At 48.6% G+C, this 18,140-nt stretch overlaps 1 protein-coding gene across 4 annotated transcripts in view; it reads left to right on the top strand.

Moving 5' to 3' along the window:
* LOC140384761 (SH3 and multiple ankyrin repeat domains protein 2-like) overlaps positions 1-18,140 on the top strand; it is a 1,513,496-nt gene that overhangs the window by 686,920 nt on the left and 808,436 nt on the right. For all 4 annotated transcript variants that reach the window (XM_072466758.1, XM_072466757.1, XM_072466755.1 and 1 more), the window contains one exon: positions 8,909-9,215. In XM_072466758.1, coding sequence (XP_072322859.1) covers positions 8,909-9,215 — 307 coding nt within the window. The remainder of the gene's footprint in view (positions 1-8,908; positions 9,216-18,140) is intronic.

Here is an 18,140-nt window from a genome sequence, read left to right as displayed (position 1 = left end):
GATATGGGCAGACAGACCAGATGGCCACTCTGAATAAAACACCACCCGTTTCACAAAGTTTATTGCAATAGGTGGGCCTTTTTTCAGTGTTCCTGTAGACAAAGACGTAAGACATAAGATCTTGTGTAAGATGGCAGCAGGTTCACCCTCTGCAACTCCCGCAAACAGCAACGTAATAATGACCAGATAATATGTTTTTTTGTGATGTTGATTGAGGGAAATATTGACCAGGACACCAGGGATAATTCCCCCGCTTTTCTCCAATACACAGTGCCTGGGGATCTTCTACATCACCCGAGGAGGTAGATGGGGCCTCAGTTTAACAGTTCATCTTGAAAGATGGCATCTCTGCCAGTGTAGTACTCCCTCAGTATGGCACTTGATGTGTCAGCCTTGATGTTGGTACTCAAGCCCTGGAGTGGGACTTGAACCCAGAACCTTGTGACAACGGCAAGGGCGGTGCTAATTGAGCCATAAGTCACACTCACCTCGTCAAATGGGCAGATATTCAAAATGATAGGATTGAGACTATCTGATCAGCTACCTCTTCTGCACCCCTCCCTTCTACAAGCTCACCAGGCCAAACTTCCTGGAATGCTCTCCCGCCCCAGAGCTGAACTTACCTCTTTCCCTAATTTCTCTCCTAATGCATGTCACGCCCACCCCAAGGTCACCGTCCTGCTCTCTTCATCTTATTCCCACTAAATTCCTGACCACCCACTCTCACCCTGGTCCCCAAGCTCAACTCATTAATCGTTCTCTATGCAGCTTCTGTCCCACTTTCCATTCAATCGACTGTCATTGCCCTTCCCTTCAATAACAGGCACTCAACCCTAGAGTCCTTTTGAACTCCCATCCCATCTACAACTCTTCAAAGTCCTTGAACGTTCCAATGCCTCCTAAGTCCATGTTTCTTGGAACTCGATGTCTGAATCTCTCCAATCTGGTTTCCGTTCCTGTCTCAAAGCCAAAATGGCTCCTCTCAAAGTCACATCTGATCTCCTGTGTGAGTGTACACCGTCCCTCCTCATCTTTTCCAACCTGTCTGGAGCCCTTGATCATTTTAATCACTCACACCTTCAGATGCCTGTGTCCTAAGCTCTGGAAATCCCTCCTGCCTCTCCTCCTTTAAGACGCTCCTTAAAATCTATCTTATTAACCAAGCTTTTCGCTGATTGCCTAATATTGCCACATGTGGCTCAGTGTCCAATTTTCTTTTATTGTACTCGTGAGAAGCTTTATGGCTTGAAATTTACACCCACTGCGAGTTTTGAGGGTTGGGATGAGCGTGAGATTACATGGGCAGAATTTCCTCCGGAACCTCACCTGCCCGACCCAGGTGGGATTTTACAGCGGGTGGGTCCTCGGGTAGGAAGCCCACCGATTACCCTCTGCTCTTCATGTGTCAACCTTCAACAGCGACAACCTGCATTTAGATAGCTCCTCTTTACCATAGAGAGATGTCTCAATTTGTTTCACAGGAGGGTTTTCAAGCAAAGTCTCCCATCAATCCATAATTGGCATCTGTCCATCTCGGAAAACGATGGACTGTCCCCGGGCCAGGTGTCATTTCTGAAATGAACATCACCTGTTGTGGCTGGAGAAGCTGATTCGTGGGTGGCAGTCCCTTCTGCAGCTGGCGCAGGTGAATAGCCTGTGGGTGACTGATGTTTCTTCCTTCCAGCCGTCTCTTTTCTGACGTCTGGTCATTTCTTTAACCCTCTGCTTTTTCCATGCCCTTGCTAGCTGCAGGCACTCAGTGAGGCATTCCCATACATTCGCAAAGATTAACTCCTGTCCTGGTCAACTTGAAGTCTCGCCTGCAGACATCCTAATATCGCAGACCTGTTGGTCTTATGGTGATTGCAAACTGGCCATAGATCATGTCATTGGGGACACAGCCATCATCCACTTGGCTCACATGATACAGCCAACAGAGTCACCACTGGCTCAAGGGGGCTAACATGCTGGTATCTCTGCACACTGGTGCACTTCCACATTCAACACTCGGTCTTGCCACGAGATGTCCAGATTGATGTGAGGCACTGGAAGTGGAAGCCGTTCAGCCAATTTTCTTGGCTTGCATTCTGTGTCCTTCCCTCACTGCTGTAAAGGATGGTGTTGAAAATGCAGCCCTTGTTCAGGCAGAGCTTCCCAAGTTTAGTTATTTTGCTGTTGGCCCACCCATGACTTCCCAATTTTGACACGAGAGCTGCAACTTTGGCAATCCTGATGCTGAGCTTGGCATTAAGGGACAAGTTTCTGGTAATTGTTGATCCAATTGTTGACGACCATCAGAGTGACGTTGCCAATATTGACGGAAGGTGGGGTCTCTACATCCTTACCCACAACCCTTGGTCTTCCTGATGATGGTTGTCCAACCAATCTCCTTGCAAGCCCGGGACAACAAGCTGTTGAGAGTGAATTCCGATACGGAGTGGCAGCACAGCATCATTAGCAAACAGCAAATCACCAACTAGGACTTTGCACACTTTGGCTTTGACCTGCTGAATTGAACAGCTTGCCATCAACTCTGGTGTAGAGGCAGACACGCTTGTTTGCATAAGGAGATATGAGAGCAGGTGACCAGATGCTTAACTGAGCAAGGAGGTGGGTTTTAAAGGCTCTCTTAAAAGGGGGAGGAGGGAAGTAGAGAGGTGGAGAATCTAGTGAGTGTTGACTTTTTTTTGACGAATAAAGGAATAAAGGGTTATGGTGTTGGGGCCAGAAAGTGGAGCTGAGTCCACAAAAGATCAGCCATGATCGCATTGAATGGTGGAGCAGGCTCGAGGGGCCAGGTGGCCTACTCCTGCTCCTAGTTCTTATGTTTTTATGACAGGTAATTCTCTCATGGGGTGAGAGTTTGGGTGGGGGTGAGTGGGTTTTTGTCTGAATTTGCCCTGTCTATGTACTTGCTGCTTAGACTGACTAACAATTGAGGACTGAGAAGTCCATATTATTTGATTTTTACTTTTTCCTGGATCAGTGATGAAGCCTCCAGTTGTAATATTGATTAGATAACTCAGCACAGAGCAGAAATACAACCCAAACCTTCCTTTATAGCCAATAGCAGGTGGTGTAGCATTGCTGTAGGCCATTGGGATGGCTCTATTACAAAAAATAAAAACCAACATAACACAATCCTAGTCAGACCTGACACTGGGTGGTTAGATGGGTCCAGTACTTGTTTAGCTTTGTGCCTATTATTATAGTTCAGTCTGCTTACACTTTTTTGGAAGGGTCTATTCATTTTTTCCTGTCAGTTTTTAATATAAAGAAACTCTAAAATCAGCAGGAAAATGTTGAAGAATACAATTTGTATTGGCTCTCTGGAGCAACAGCTGACGGTGTGGTAATAAATCGTTCTTAGATCTGTGCACGTCAGTGTCAATAGATGTAGTCAGGACATTCTCTGTAAATCCAGAATTGAATTGTCAATGCTTACTGGCACAGTGTAGAATGTGTGAACTTAAGGAGACAATTCTTGAGTGACCCAGTATTCCAAGTAATTGAATTTGAGACTTGCAGATGATGACGTGAAATGCAGATTGCAATCCTTCTTTCCAAAAATTCCCTTGTGTCAGATAACTGAAGATTTTCCCGTTTCCAGCCAGCCAAGAAACTGGAATGCTGTCTGATTGAGAGCTGTTATAATGGGAGGTGCGAGTGCAACAAGCTGATCTTGGCCAACTTATTACACTGGAACCCATACCCACCTGCCCATTATGCAAAACTCATGTTGCCGACTTGACCAAGTGCTCAGGCCATGAGATGGCCAGTGGTCTATGGAGTGAGGAGCTTCAGGAAAACATATCGAGGAAGGGAAAGAGAATTTCTGAAACACTCAACAAGTCATAGAATCATAGAATTTACAGTGCAGGAGGCTATTTGGCCCATCGAGTCTGCACCGGCTCTTGGAAAGAGCACACACCTTCATCATATCCCCTTTATCCCTGTAACCCCACCTGACCTTTTTGAACACTAAGGGCAATTTATCATGGCCAATTCACCTAATCTGCACATCTGGGGCTGGTTTAGCACAGTGGGCTAAACAGTTGGCTTGTAATGCAAAACAAGGCCAGCAGCGCGGGTTCAATTCCCATACCGGCCTCCCCGAACAGGCGCCGGAGTGTGGCGACTAGGTGCTTTTCACAGTAACTTCATTGAAGCCTACTTGTGACAATAAGTGATTATTATTATTATCTTTGGACTGTGGGAGGAAACCAGAGCACCCGGACGAAACCCACGCAGACACGGGGAGAACGTGCAGACTCCGCACAGACAGTGATCCAAGCCAGGAATCGAACCTGGTACCCTGGAGCTGTGAAGCAACTGTACTAACCACTGAGCTACCGTGCTGCCCAGGCAGCACTTGGAGATGTATCTGTTGTGTATTGGATTGGATTTGTTTATTGTCACGTGTACCGAGGTACAGTGAAAAGTGTTTTTCTGCGAGTAGCTCAACAGATCATTTAGTACATGGGAAGAAAAGGGAATAAAAGAAAATACATAATAGGGCAACACAAGGTACACAATGTAACTACATAAGCACTGGCATCGGGTGAAGCATACAGGGTGTAGTGTTAATGAGGTCAGGCCATAAGAGGGTCATTTAGGAGTCTGGTAACAGCGGGGAAGAAGCTGTTTTTGAGTCTGTTCGTGCGTGTTCTCAGACTTCTGTATCTCCTGCCCGATGGAAGAAGTTGGAAGAGTGAGTAAGCCGGGTGGGAGGGGTCTTTGATTATGCTGCCCGCTTTCCCCAGGCAGCGGGATGTGTAAATTGAGTCAATGGATGGGAGGCAGGTTCGTGTGATGGACTGGGCGGTGTTCACGACTCTCTGTAGTTTTTTGCGGTCCTGGGCTGAGCAGTTGCCATACCAGGCTGTGATGCAGCCCGATAGGATGCTTTCTATGGTGCATCTGTAAAAGTTGGTAAGAGTCAATGTGGACATGCCGAATTTCCTTAGTTTCCTGAGGAAGTATAGGCGCTACTGTGCTTTCTTGGTGGTAGCGTCGACGTGGGTGGACCAGGACAGATTTTTGGAGATGTGCACCCCTAGGAATTTGAAACTGCTAACCATCTCCACCTCGGCCCCGTTGATGCTGACAGGGGTGTGTACAGTACTTTGCTTCCTGAAGTCAATGACCAGCTCTTTAGTTTTGCTGGCATTGAGGGAGAGATTGTTGTCACTGCACCACTCCACTAGGTTCTCTATCTCCCTCCTGTATTCTGACTCGTCGTTATTCGAGATCCGGCCCACTATGGTCGTATCGTCAGCAAACATGTAGATGGAGTTACATAGAACATAGAAAATACAGCACAGAACAGGCCCTTCGGCCCACGATGTTGTGCCGAACCTTTGTCCTAGGTCAATCATAGATTATCATTGAATTTACAGTGCAGAAGGAGGCCATTCGGCCCTTTGAGTCTGCACCGGCTCTTGGAAAGAGCACCCTACCCAAACTCAGCACCTCCACCCAACACCAAGGGCAATTTTGGACACTAAGGGCAATTTATCATGGCCAATCCACCTAACCTGCACATCTTTGGACTGTGGGAGGAAACCGGAGCACCCAGAGGAAACCCACGCAGACACGGGGAGGACGTGCAGACTCCGCACAGACAATGACCCAAGCCGGAATCGAACCTGGGACCCTGGAGCTGTGAAGCAATTGTGCTATCCACAATGCTACCGTGCTGCCCTTAAGAACAAATAAATCTACACTATATCATTTTACCGTAATCCATGTACCTATCCAATAGCTGCTGAAGGTCCCTAATGTTTCCGACTCAACTACTTCCACAGGCAGTGCATTCCATGCCCCCACTACTCTCTGGGTAAAGAACCAACCTCTGATACCCTCCTATATCTTCCACCTTTCACCTTAAATTTATGTCCCCTTGTAATGGTTTGTTCCACCCGGGGAAAAAGTCTCTGACTGTCTACTCTATCTATTCCCCTGATCATCTTATAAACCTCTATCAAGTCGCCCCTCATCCTTCTCCTTTCTAATGAGAAAAGGCCTAGCACCCTCAACCTTTCCTTGTAAGACCTACTCTCCATTCCAGGCAACATCCTGAGTTGGAACCAAATTTTGCCACGCAGTCGTGTGTGCACAGGGAGGAGAGTAGGGGGCTAAGTACGCAGCCTTGCGGGGCCCCGGTGGACTATTGTGGAGGAGGTGTTGTTGTTCATTCTTACTGATTGTGGTCTGTTGGTCAGAAAATCGAGGATCCAGTTGCAGAGTGAGGAGCCAAGTCCTCGGTTTTGGAGCTTTGATATGAGCTTGGCTGGGATTATGGTGTCGAAGGCGGAGCTGTAGTCAGTAAATAGGAGTCCTTGTTGCCGAGATGTTCCAGGGATGAGTGTAGGGCCAGGGAAATGGTGTCTGATGTGGACCGGTTGTAGCGGTATGCGAATTGCAGTGGATCAAGGCGTTCTGGGAGTATGGAGGTGATGCGCTTCATGATCAACCTCTTAAAGCACTTAATTAGGACTGAAGTCAGGGCCACCGGTCGGTAGTCATTGAGGCACGTTGCTTGATTCTTCTTTGGCACCAGTATAATGGTGGTCTTCTTGAAGCAGGTGGGGACCTCGGAGTGGAGTAGGGACAGGTTAAAGATGTCCGTGAATACCTCTGCCAGCTGGTCCGCGAAGGCTCTGAGTGCACGACCAGGGATCCCGTCTGGGCCCCTCGCCTTCCGAGGGTTCACTTTCAGGAAGGCCGACTTGACTTTGAAAGCTGTGATGGTGGGTATGGGTGAATTATGGGCTGCTGGGGCACTCGACAGCGGATTGTTGGTTTCCTGCTCGAACCGAGCATAGAATGTATTGAGTTCATCGGGGAGGGGTGCGCTGCTGCCGGAGATACTGCTCGGCTTCGCTTTGTAGCCCGTTATGTTGTTTAGGCCACGCCCCGACCGCCGAGAGTCTGTCTGTGACTCTAGCCTGGTTTGATATTCTCTCTTGGCATCTCGGATGGCTTTGCGGAGGTCGTACCTGGATTTCTTGTACAGGTCAGGGATGGCTGCCTTGAACGCCTCAGATCTGTCCTTCAGTAGGGAGTCAATCTCGCGATTGAGCCATGGTTTCCGGTTGGGGAACGCACGTACTGCTTTCTTTGGCACGCAGTCGTCAACACATTTGCTGATGAAGTCTGTGACGGTGGTGGCATACTCATTTAAGTTGGTCGCTGAGTTCTTAAATATGGGCCAGTCCGCTGTCTCTAAGCAGTCACGTAAGAGCTCTTCTGTCTCCTCGGACCAGCACTGCACAACCTTCTTAGCTGGATTCTCCCGCTTGAGTTTCTGCTTGTATGCCGGGAGAAGGTGCACCGTCTTATGGTCTGATTTCCCAAATGTGCGGTCGGGGGATGGAACGGTAGGCGCCCTTGATTTTTGAGTAGCAGTGATCAAGAGTGTTGTCACCCCTGGTGGGACAGGAGATGTCCTTTCCTTCATCATTGCTGGGTTGAAATCTTGAAATTTCCGACCATACGACACAATGAGAGGGCATTCGCCACACAGGTGGCGGATGGGATGCCAATTTGCCACACAGCTCCAGTGGTTCATGAAGGGGACTCACAACCAAACTCTCAAGGCCCAGTAGAAAAGGGCCAACTTAGCTGGAAATACCCATTTCCCGAGAATGCGTTCGTAAAGAACTTATGGAAAGAAGAGAAAGAAGGAATAATTTTGGCTGTGAATCTCTTGTCAAGATTGGCCTGACAAGATTAGCCCATCGGTCCCATCCACAGATGCTGACCATCAATTTTTTCACTTCGGTTTCAGATTTCCAATATTTGTAAATTATTTTTGACTTGTCCAGAAAAGAGGCAGACTGCTTACCAAATAGCCATGTCTGCATGTTACACTGCCACAAACTTTTTATTAGTTGCACATTACGGTATATGTGGAGAGAGGTTAGCGAATTCTTATACACTCTCGTACCAAGAGGTGTTTTTTAAATTTATTCTTGGGAAGTAAGGCAGCCCTGGCTCGGCCAGCATTTATTGCCCATAATTAATTGCCCTTGAGGAGGTAGTGGTCAGTTGCCTCCTCGAACCACAGCAGTCCGTCCCGTGTGGAGACACCCCACAGCGCTGTGGGCCAAGCCATTCCAGGGTTTTGACCCAGCGTCAGTACAGTAAAGGTGAGGTAGTTCCGAGTCAGGGGATCGGATCCTCCAGCCTCCCAGCCGTGTGTTTCTCTCCGGCAAGGCGCCATTCGCTGGCGGCCGGATCCTCTGCTCTCGCCTTTGTCAATGGGAATTCCCATTGAAGCAGCCCCATGCTTCCAGGAGTCGGGGGGGGGGTTGCACTGTCAGCGAGACCAGAGAATCCCGCTGGCAGAGAACGGACAGAGAATTCTGGCCAGGGTGGTGTGTAACTTGGAGAGGAACCTGCAGGTGGTGGTGCTCCCGTGTATCTGTTGCTCTTGTTCTTATGGGTGGTGGAGACTGCGGGTTCGGAAGGTGCTGTCAGAGGAGCTTTGGTGAGTTGCTGCAGTGCATCTTGTGGATGGTACACACGGCTGCTACTGTGCGTCAGTGGTGGAGGGAGTTAACGTTTAAGGTGGTGGAAGGGGTGCCAATCAAGCGGGTTGCTTTATCCTGGATGGTGTTGAGCTTCTTGAATGTTGTGGGAGCTGCACTCATCCAGGCAAGTGGAGAGTATTCCATCACACTCCTGACTTGTGCCTGGTGAATGGTGGACAGGCTTTGAAGGGTCAGGGGGTGAGTTACTCTCTGCAGGGTTCCCAACCTCTGACCTGCTCTGTTATCACAGTATTTATATGTCTGGGTCCAGTTCAGTTCTGGTCAATGATAACCCCCAGGATGTTGATGTTTATGGTGAGATGAAAATCTGATGTGAAATTTGAACCTTGTCTAATTTCTTTCCTCTACAGTGCCATTTCGAGAGGCTCCGACCTACTCAAACCGGAGGAGGGGACCTCCGAGCACTCTATCAGCACCACGGGTCCTACTGCGGTCAAACAGTGACATTAACCTGAACATTAACGATATCCCAGACTGGACAGGGAACAAGACTGCTATTTCACACCGAAGCCTTTCACCACAACTACTGCAACAGATGCCGAACAATCCCAATGGCACTATAAAAAGTGCGAGTGGTACCCATGGCTCTCGAAGCCGCTCACCATCCCTAAATAGGATTGGAGAGGAGATTCACAGGCCACAGCACAGGCAGATCAGGTACGGAAACTTCACTGGAAAGAAAGGTACTGATAGTTTGAATTGTTAAATCATCTTATGCACCTTTTATGCGAGAGGCATAAGAAAAAATGGAGGGGATTTTGTTTTTGCCCAGTGAGTTGTTACGATCTAGAATGCACTGCTTGTAAGGCTGGTGGAAGCAGATTTAACAGTAACTTTCAAAAGGCAACTTGATGAATACTTGAAGGGGAGGAATTGTAAGGGGAGGAATTGTCAGACTATGTGCAAATAAGCAGGCAGTGCGGCTAATTGGAAAGCTCTTCCATAGAACCAGGACAAGAACGATGGGTTGAATGGTCTTGTTCTGTCCTGGTAAGGGTCAATGATTTGTGATTTCCCCACCCACATCCCCACCACCCACCTTCTATTTTTCACTGGGCTCACCCCTGTGAACTTGACGTTCCTCGCCTGCTATAAGTCGAAGAAGCCAAAAGAAGTATTCCATGTGACCTGTAGTCAATTTAGGAGACCTCTGTCAAAGGTTCCCCTGCAACTCCTCAAACGATGATCAGGGAAGGAGGCTCCCAACATGTGAATTACTTGCCAGACAACTTGTCCTGGCTTCCCTCGTCCGCGACCAGTAGCTTTCCAAAAATGCACTTGACATTTTCTGTATATGTCCATCTCCTGTATATGTCCCATTTATTGTACGTCCTCCGAGATTTGATTTGATTTATTTATTGTCACATGTACCGAAGTACAGTGAAAGTATTTTTTTGCGGTCGAGGGAACAGCGTGGATGCTCGGTCCTGCCAGCTGCGTGTCCTGGCACGGCACTCCCCCGCCGGGAGTGGGACTCTCCGTTCCCGCAGCAGCCAATGGGGTTTCCCATTGTAACCACCCCACACCATTGGCAAACCGTTGGCATCGGTGCACTGCCGACAAAATTTAGGATCCCGCCGATGGAGAATCCCACAGGATATCATTCAAGCACCAAACTGTCTCTGTGCTTTTACTCAGTTTAAACCCATGTCCATTAGTTCTACACAGGGATGTGATAGCAGAGCACTTAGCAAAGCATAATGTGACTAAGCAGAGTTGTATGAGTTTATGGGGGGGCTGGTTTAGCTCAGTTAGCTAGACAGCTGGTTCATGATGCGGAGCGAGGCCAGCAGTGTGGGTTCAATCCCCCGTACTGGCAGGTGTTATTCATGAAGGCCCCTCCTTCTCAAACTTTCCCCTCACCTGAGGTGTGGTGACCCTCAGGTTAAATCCCCACCAGTCAGCCTCTGGTCATCTGGGACTATGACGAATTTACACATTACACATGGATTTATGAAAAGAAGTTGCAAATAACAGGATAGATCAGGGGAAACTAGTGGGTGGGGTATATTTGGATTTATAAAAGGTAACACAAAATTAGAGTTTATGGAATTGGGCACAGTAAGAAGTCTTACAACACCAGGTTAAAGTCCAACAGGTTTGTTTCGATGTCACTAGCTTTCGGAGCGCTGCTCCTTCCTCAGCTCCGAAAGCTAGTGACATTGAAACAAACCTGTTGGACTTTAACCTGGTGTTGTAAGACTTCGTACTGTGCTCACCCCAGTCCAACGCCGGCATCTCCACATTATGGAATTGGGGTAATATATCAGCACAGATTGAGGATTGGTTCATGGACAGAAAACAGAGAGGTAATAAATGGGTCATCTTAGGTTAGCAGAACACCAGAACATCAGAAGTTGGGCACCAGCTATTATCTATATCAATGACTTAGATGAGGGGACGGACTATACTGTATCTCTGATGACCAGGAAGCTGCAAAGATCTGTGAAGTAAGTGAGCAGATGGAACATAATATGGGGATGTTAGAGAGATCTGGGCGTGCAGGTCCACAGAGCTTTGCTTTGAAAGTGGCAACACAAATGGACAAGGTAGTCGGCTTACGGAATGTTTGCCTTCATTGGACGGGGCATCGAGTATAAAAACTGGCAAGTCATGCTATAGTTGTATAGAACTTGGTAAGGTCGCACTTGGAATATTGCGCACAATTCTGGTCACCACATTACCAGAAGGATGTGGAGGCTTTGGAGAGGGTGCAGAGGAGGTTTACCAGGATGTTGCCTGGTCTGGAGGGTGTTAGCTATGCAGAGAGGCTGTTTTCATTAGAAAGACGGAGGTTGAGAGGTGACCTGATAGAGGTCTACAAGATTATGAGGGACATGGATAGAATGGATGGACAGGCATTCTTTCCCAGGGTGGAGGGGTCAGTCACCAGGGGACATAGGTTTAAGGTCCATGGGGCAAAGTTTAGAGGAGATGTGCGAGGCAGGTTTTTTACACAGTGGGCGGTGAGTGCCTGGAACGCGTTGCCAGGGGAGGTTGTGGAAGCAGATACATTAACGGTGTTCAAAAGGCATCTTGACAAACACATGGATAGGATGGGTATAGAGGGATACGGCACAAGGAAGTGCTGAGGGTTTTGGCCAAGGGTGATATCATGACCGGTACAGGCTTGGAGGGCCGAAGGGCCTGTTCCTCGGCTGTATTGTTCTTTGTTCTTCATGAGGATGTGTGAAATTATCCATTTTAGAAGGAAAAATTGAAGTAGAATATTTTCAAATGGTGAGAAAGTGGGAAAAGTTGAGGTCCCTGGGTTGTCAAAGTGGTAGAATCATAGAATCATGCAGCAGAAAAAAGGCCATTCGGCCCATCGCATCTGCAGCAGTCAGAAGAAAACACACACCTGGCTTTCCAGTAAGTTAGCACAGCAAGCAATTAGGAAGGTAAATAGTTAACTTTTGTGACAAAGGGATTGGAGTATGTGAGCAATGATATCTTACTGCAGTTGTAAAGGGCCTCAGCGAGGATATATGGGAATGTCTTGGAGTAAATTGAACATGAGTTTACCAGACTGATTCCTGGATGAAGAGGATTATGCCAAGAGAAGGGATTGAGTAGACTTGGAATGTATGGATTTGACACACTCTCTGACACCCCAGACTGAAGTCCCGGCCTCCACAACCACCTTGCCGTCAGGGACTGCCTGAAGTCCCAGCCTCCACAACCACCTTGCCGTCAGGGACTGCCTGAAGTCCCGGCCTCCACAACCACCTTGCCGTCAGGGACTGCCTGAAGTCCCAGCAGTGACCACCTCTTGAAACTGCCGCTGCAGAGATTACAGAGCTGCTGGCCTATCTGATTGGCCAGTAGGTCTCTACAGCATGAAATGACTGGGGCGGCCAGTGTTTTGGTGGGTGGGCTCCCCACTGTCTTGTTCATCGGACGGGGGACAGAGAATGCAGCACCTTGTAAAATACAGCCCGTAAAAACGTTAAGGAGCTTTGACAGAGTAATTCCCCTGGCAGGGGAATCTTGAACTCTGATTCATAGTCTAAGACTAAGAGATCAGACACTTAGGACAAAGAAATCTCTTCACTAAAATGTTGCAGAACTTTTGAACCCCACCAGGGTTATGAATGCTTTGTTACTGAGTATATTGAAGACAGAAGTTGTTATATTTCTGTATATCAGGGGGATCGACGTGCGTCGGTATAATATGGGAAGGTGAAGAGATGGAAGAACAGATCAGCCATGATTGAATAGCGGGGTATCTTTGAATTGGGCATTCTGAATTCTCCCTCTGTGTACCCGCACAGGCACCGGAATGTGGCGACTAGGGGATTTTCACAGTAACTTCATTGCAGTGTTAATGTAAGCCTACTTGTGGCACTAATAAAGATCATTATTATTGCATTGTTATGAGAGAGGGGAGGGGTAGGGACTTGTTAGGGGCAGTAATTGAGATGGGGGGAATGATCAGGAAGGAACCTATTGGGTGAGCATCAATCAAATCACTGCAGCGGTCCACTGGGAGCCCCATTTAAACCCCAGCTCCACATTCCGGTTCCTACAGGACAATCCTTTCAACGAAACCATGAAAATAGACCTCCTCTGTCTAATGTTTTAACGGCATCACGAAGACAGAAGGAAACATTTAACTCGACATTCATTTCTATCTTACCTTGTTGTTCTTTGTCACAACGCCTTTAATTTCCCATCAGAGCCATGAACACAGAGTTGTCCATAACGGCAGGTTAACACTTACTGCATTTTTGTCTGAAACCTCTCTCTGCCTTTTAGCAAAGCTTCTAACCTGCTTAAAACACCAGAACAAAGAATATCAAATAAATGTATCAAGTGCTCATCCACATGACAACATGACAAGCCTGATTAATCAGCAAATGTGCCAGAACACAGAAATCTCCTACCCTGCCTGAGCAAGTTGAGATTGTCTTGGGGAATGAGTTTTTTAGTCACTTCAGAGCTTTGAACAGACAGTCAATGGTTAAATAAGATGACCAGGAGCACACCGAGATTAGACGTCAGAGGACACCTTGTGAGATGGTGTGATCATGGGTGAGGACAAGGGCAGGCTAATGCACTGGCCGTGTGAAGAGGACAAGGGCAGCCTAATGTTCTGGCCGTGTGAAGAGGACAAGGGCAGGCTAATGCACTGGGCGGGTGAAGAGGACAAGGGCAGGCTAATGCACTGGCCTGGTGAAGAGGACAAGGGCAGGCTAATGCTCTGGGCGGGTGAAGAACACGAGGGCAGCCTAATGCACTGGGCGGGTGAACAGGACAAGGGCAGGCTAATGCACTGGCCGGGTGAAGAGGACAAGGGCAGGTTAATGCACTGGCCGGGTGAAGACCACAGGGGCAGGCTAATGCACTGGGCGGGTGAAGAGGACAAGGGCAGGCTAATGCCACTGGGCGGGTGAAGAGGACAAGGGCAGGCTAATGCACTGGGCGGGTGAAGAGGACAAGGGCAGGCTAATGCACTGGGCGGGTGAAGAGGACAAGGGCAGGCTAATGCACTGGGCGGGTGAAGAGGACAAGGGCAGGCTAATGCACTGGGCGGGTGAAGAGGACAAGGGCAGGCTAATGCACTGGGCGGGTGAAGAGGACAAGGGCAGGCTAATGCACTGGCCGGGTAAAGAAGACAAGGGCAGGCTAATGCACTGGCCGGGTGAAGAGGACAAGGGCAGGCTAATGCACTGGGCGGGTGAAGAGGACAAGGGCAGGCTAATGCACTGGCCGGGTGAAGACCACAGGGGCAGGCTAATGCACTGGGCGGGTGAAGAGGACAAGGGCAGGCTAATGCACTGGGCGGGTGAAGAGGACAAGGGCAGGCTAATGCACTGGGCGGGTGAAGAGGACAAGGGCAGCCTAATGTACTGGCCATGTGAAGAGGACAAGGGCAGGCTAATGCACTGGCCGTGTGAAGAGGACAAGGGCAGGCTAATGCACTGGCCGGGTGAAGACCACAGGGGCAGCCTAATGCACTGGCCGGGTGAAGAGGACAAGGGCAGGCTAATGCACTGGGCGGGTGAAGAGGACAAGGGCAGGCTAATGCACTGGGCGGGTGAAGAGGACAAGGGCAGGCTAATGCACTGGCCGGGTGAAGAGGACAAGGGCAGCCTAATGTACTGGCCGGGTGAAGAGGACAAGGGCAGGCTAATGCACTGGCCGTGTGAAGAGGACAAGGGCAGGTTAATGCACTGGCCGGGTGAAGACCACAGGGGCAGCCTAATGCACTGGGCGGGTGAAGAGGACAAGGGCAGGCTAATGCACTGGGCGGGTGAAGAGGACAAGGGCAGGCTAATGCACTGGCCGGGTGAAGAGGACAAGGGCAGCCTAATGTACTGGCCATGTGAAGAGGACAAGGGCAGGCTAATGCACTGGCCGGGTGAAGACCACAGGGGCAGCCTAATGCACTGGCCGGGTGAAGAGGACAAGGGCAGGCTAATGCACTGGCCGGGTGAAGAGGACAAGGGTAGCCTAATGTACTGGCCGTGTGAAGAGGACAAGGGCAGCCTAATGCACTGGCCAGTTGAAGAGGACAAGGGCAGGCTAATGAATTGGCCGTGTCCACCCTTCGTTGCACAGAGGCCAACCAGAATGTTGATCGAAAGCTGTGATCTGCGCTCCTCCAGTTCTCACCTCTTGAGCATCACATTTTTAAGGGGTGTGAGTTTCAGCTGCTTCAGCCCAAAGCTCTAGAATTCCCTCCCAGAATCCCTCCTCATCCATTCGCCCTTCTTTTAAATATGCCTTTAAACCTATTTTGTCGGCCTCCCTAATATCTCTTTCTGTGCCTCAATATCAAACTTTGTTTAGTAATGCTATTGTGACGTGCCTAGGGATGTTTTCACTTCATGAAACACTCTATAAATATAAGCTATTGTTTGTCAAAAGCGAACAAAGATGCATCAGATTGTAATTTCCTGCATTACAACAGTGAATACATTTCCAAAGTACGTAATTGTAAAACACTGAGGGATGTTCTAAGGTTGTGAGAAGCGCTGTATAAAAGCAAGTCTTTTTGTACACAGTCATCATTTCTGTCTAAATTATACTTATTAATAGCTTTGAAAAGCCTTTATCGCTGTGAGTTCTGATGGTTTATGAGTTGATTGCTGTGACTAGAACAGTATTGTTTGTGTGTTTAATGACGAGATAATTCTGGATCAAGCACTGTGCCAATTAATGACAGAGTTTTCTATGCTGGAACTGAGAATTAGGTTGGACCAGATCATTATTGGAACCTTGCGATTGAGTTATATTTTTCACAGCCAAACCATCACCTACGATGATTTCCACACCTTTAGCAACAGTCAGCTTCAGTAAGCCCAAAGTTCCAACCGCTTGTTCCTCATCATCTTGTTGCATACGAGTGACGCTGGTGGGTGCAGGAAAGGCTGCTGGGGTGGGGGGGGGGATGAGTAATTCTCCTCTTCCAGACCGAGTTCCAGGATTGTGAGACTTCGCCCAAATCTGTACCTGGAACCCATTTCCCAATAATTACACCCTGGCAGTGCCGAACTGGCACCTGGGCACTTTCCCATGGCATCCTAGCATTGCCACTCTGGCACCCCTGCTGTGTGAGTTGGCACTGCCAGGGTGCCGAGGCAGAGCCCTTCCCCCGTACAGCCAGGGTCTCCGGAGGTCTCTGATCCCCCCCCCCCCCCCTCCCCGGGCGTGGCCGTCACATCTGATTTCCATTTCGGAAGACGGATACTAATTCACCCCAGCGTGAGGCCTCACCAGTGGGGCTGGTGAATATTGAGAGCTGGGAGACTGCGGCCTCGAATGGGCTATGCATATTTAAATGAGCCCAATGGCTCATTTAAATATGTTTACCCGGATCACGTTCAACGAGCGCGTGATCCAGGTTGCGCCGGGCTGCGCCGGGCCTAACGATTTGGGTGTATTGGCTGTGGATCGGTACCCGGTGTGAAACTCGCTTTTGGCCTCTCCTGCTATGCACGCAGAGTAACGGAATAGGTGCCAGGCACAAGACGGTGGGAAAATAACACTCCTTGACTAAAACTGATCTGGACCCAGCCACATAAATACTGTGGCTGCAAGAGGAGGCCAGAGACTGGGAATCTTGCGGAGAGTAACTCCCCTCATGACTCCCCAAGGCCTGTCCACCACCGACAAGACACAAGTCAGGAGCGTTCTCCACTTGCTCCGATGAGTGCAGCTCCAACAACACTCAAGCAGCCAACTTGATTGCTCCCCTTCCACAAACATTCAACCCTCCACCACCAACGCACAGTGGCAGCCGTGTGTACCATCTACAAGATGCACTGCAGTAACTCACCAAGGTTCCTTAGGCAGCACCTTCAAAACCCACGACGGCCACCATCTAGATGGACAAGAGCAGCAGATACCTGGGAGCCCCACCACCTGGAGGTTCCCCTCCAAGTCACTCACCACCCTAACTGGGAAATATATCGCCGTTCCTCCACTGTCGCCGGGTCAAAATACTGGAAATCTCTCCCTAACAACACTTTTGTGTACCTACACCACATTGACTGCAGCAGTTTAAGGAGGCCACCTTCTCGAGGATAGTTAGAGAGGGGCAATAAATTCTGCCTTGGCCAGAGACACCCAGATCCCGTAAATTAATTTGAAAAAATCTACCTGAACGGCACCTTTTTTGCACCATCTCCATATCCCTCGATTCGCTTGGTATCCAAAATGCTGCCTTGAATATACACAGTGACTGAGCGTCAAATCTAGATTCACCACTCTAAACTCTCCCTCTGCTTCTGGACTCCAGCCAGGGGAAAACATCCTCCCAGCATCAACCATGTCAAAACCCTTAAGAATCTGAAACCCCTTAACAAGCACATGATGGACTACAGCCATCAAGTGGGCGCCCACCATTGTGGGCAAGTCTTTGCCAGAGTTCCTGCAGCATGGATAGCTCAGGAAGTAAATATAAGGTGCCGTGGATTACAAAGGTTTGCAGAAACCAGCAGCAAGGCTCGCTCAGAAGAAAGAAAGAACTTACTTTAATGTAACACCGTCCACAACCGCAGGATTTCTTCATGTATTTTACAACCAATGACGTAAAATCTTGAGTATTCCAGAATCACAACAGTCAAATTGTTCAAAACAAGCCCTGACAAACAACATTGTGATAATAAACAAATCACCTACTTCTGAGATGCTGGCAAAGGGATGGTTTGGGGCCAGGACACCAAAGTGCCCCGGGATCTTTTGCTTCCTCCTGAGGTCTCCGTTTGACTGTCATCTGAAAGGTGTCATCTCCAATTGTGCAGGACTTTGTTACAACCCTGCTGAAACATTCAGCTGAGCAAGGCCTTCAGCAGCTAAGGCCCTGGTGTGGACTGTGCAGGGAGGAGGTTTCAAAAAAACTCTTCACTTCCCTGATTGGCTACATTTGGAAACTTTACCATTTATATCACCAGGGTGGTCTTCTCACTTTGAGCTAAGTTTCAAATTGAACATTCAGCCTAGCTGTAATTTTAATGTTACATCACAAGTTAATGAGGTTCAAAGATATTTATTGTCTTTCACAGGAACTAAACACACTATTGTAACTAGTATTACAACCAGTTACACATATGCAATGATAACTTGTTCTAATAA

Source organism: Scyliorhinus torazame, chromosome 10 (assembly GCF_047496885.1).
Source record: "Scyliorhinus torazame isolate Kashiwa2021f chromosome 10, sScyTor2.1, whole genome shotgun sequence".
Taxonomy (NCBI): Eukaryota; Metazoa; Chordata; class Chondrichthyes; order Carcharhiniformes; family Scyliorhinidae; genus Scyliorhinus; species Scyliorhinus torazame.
The sequence above is the reverse complement of the archived record's forward strand: the minus strand, read 5'-3'. Positions and strand labels throughout refer to the sequence as shown.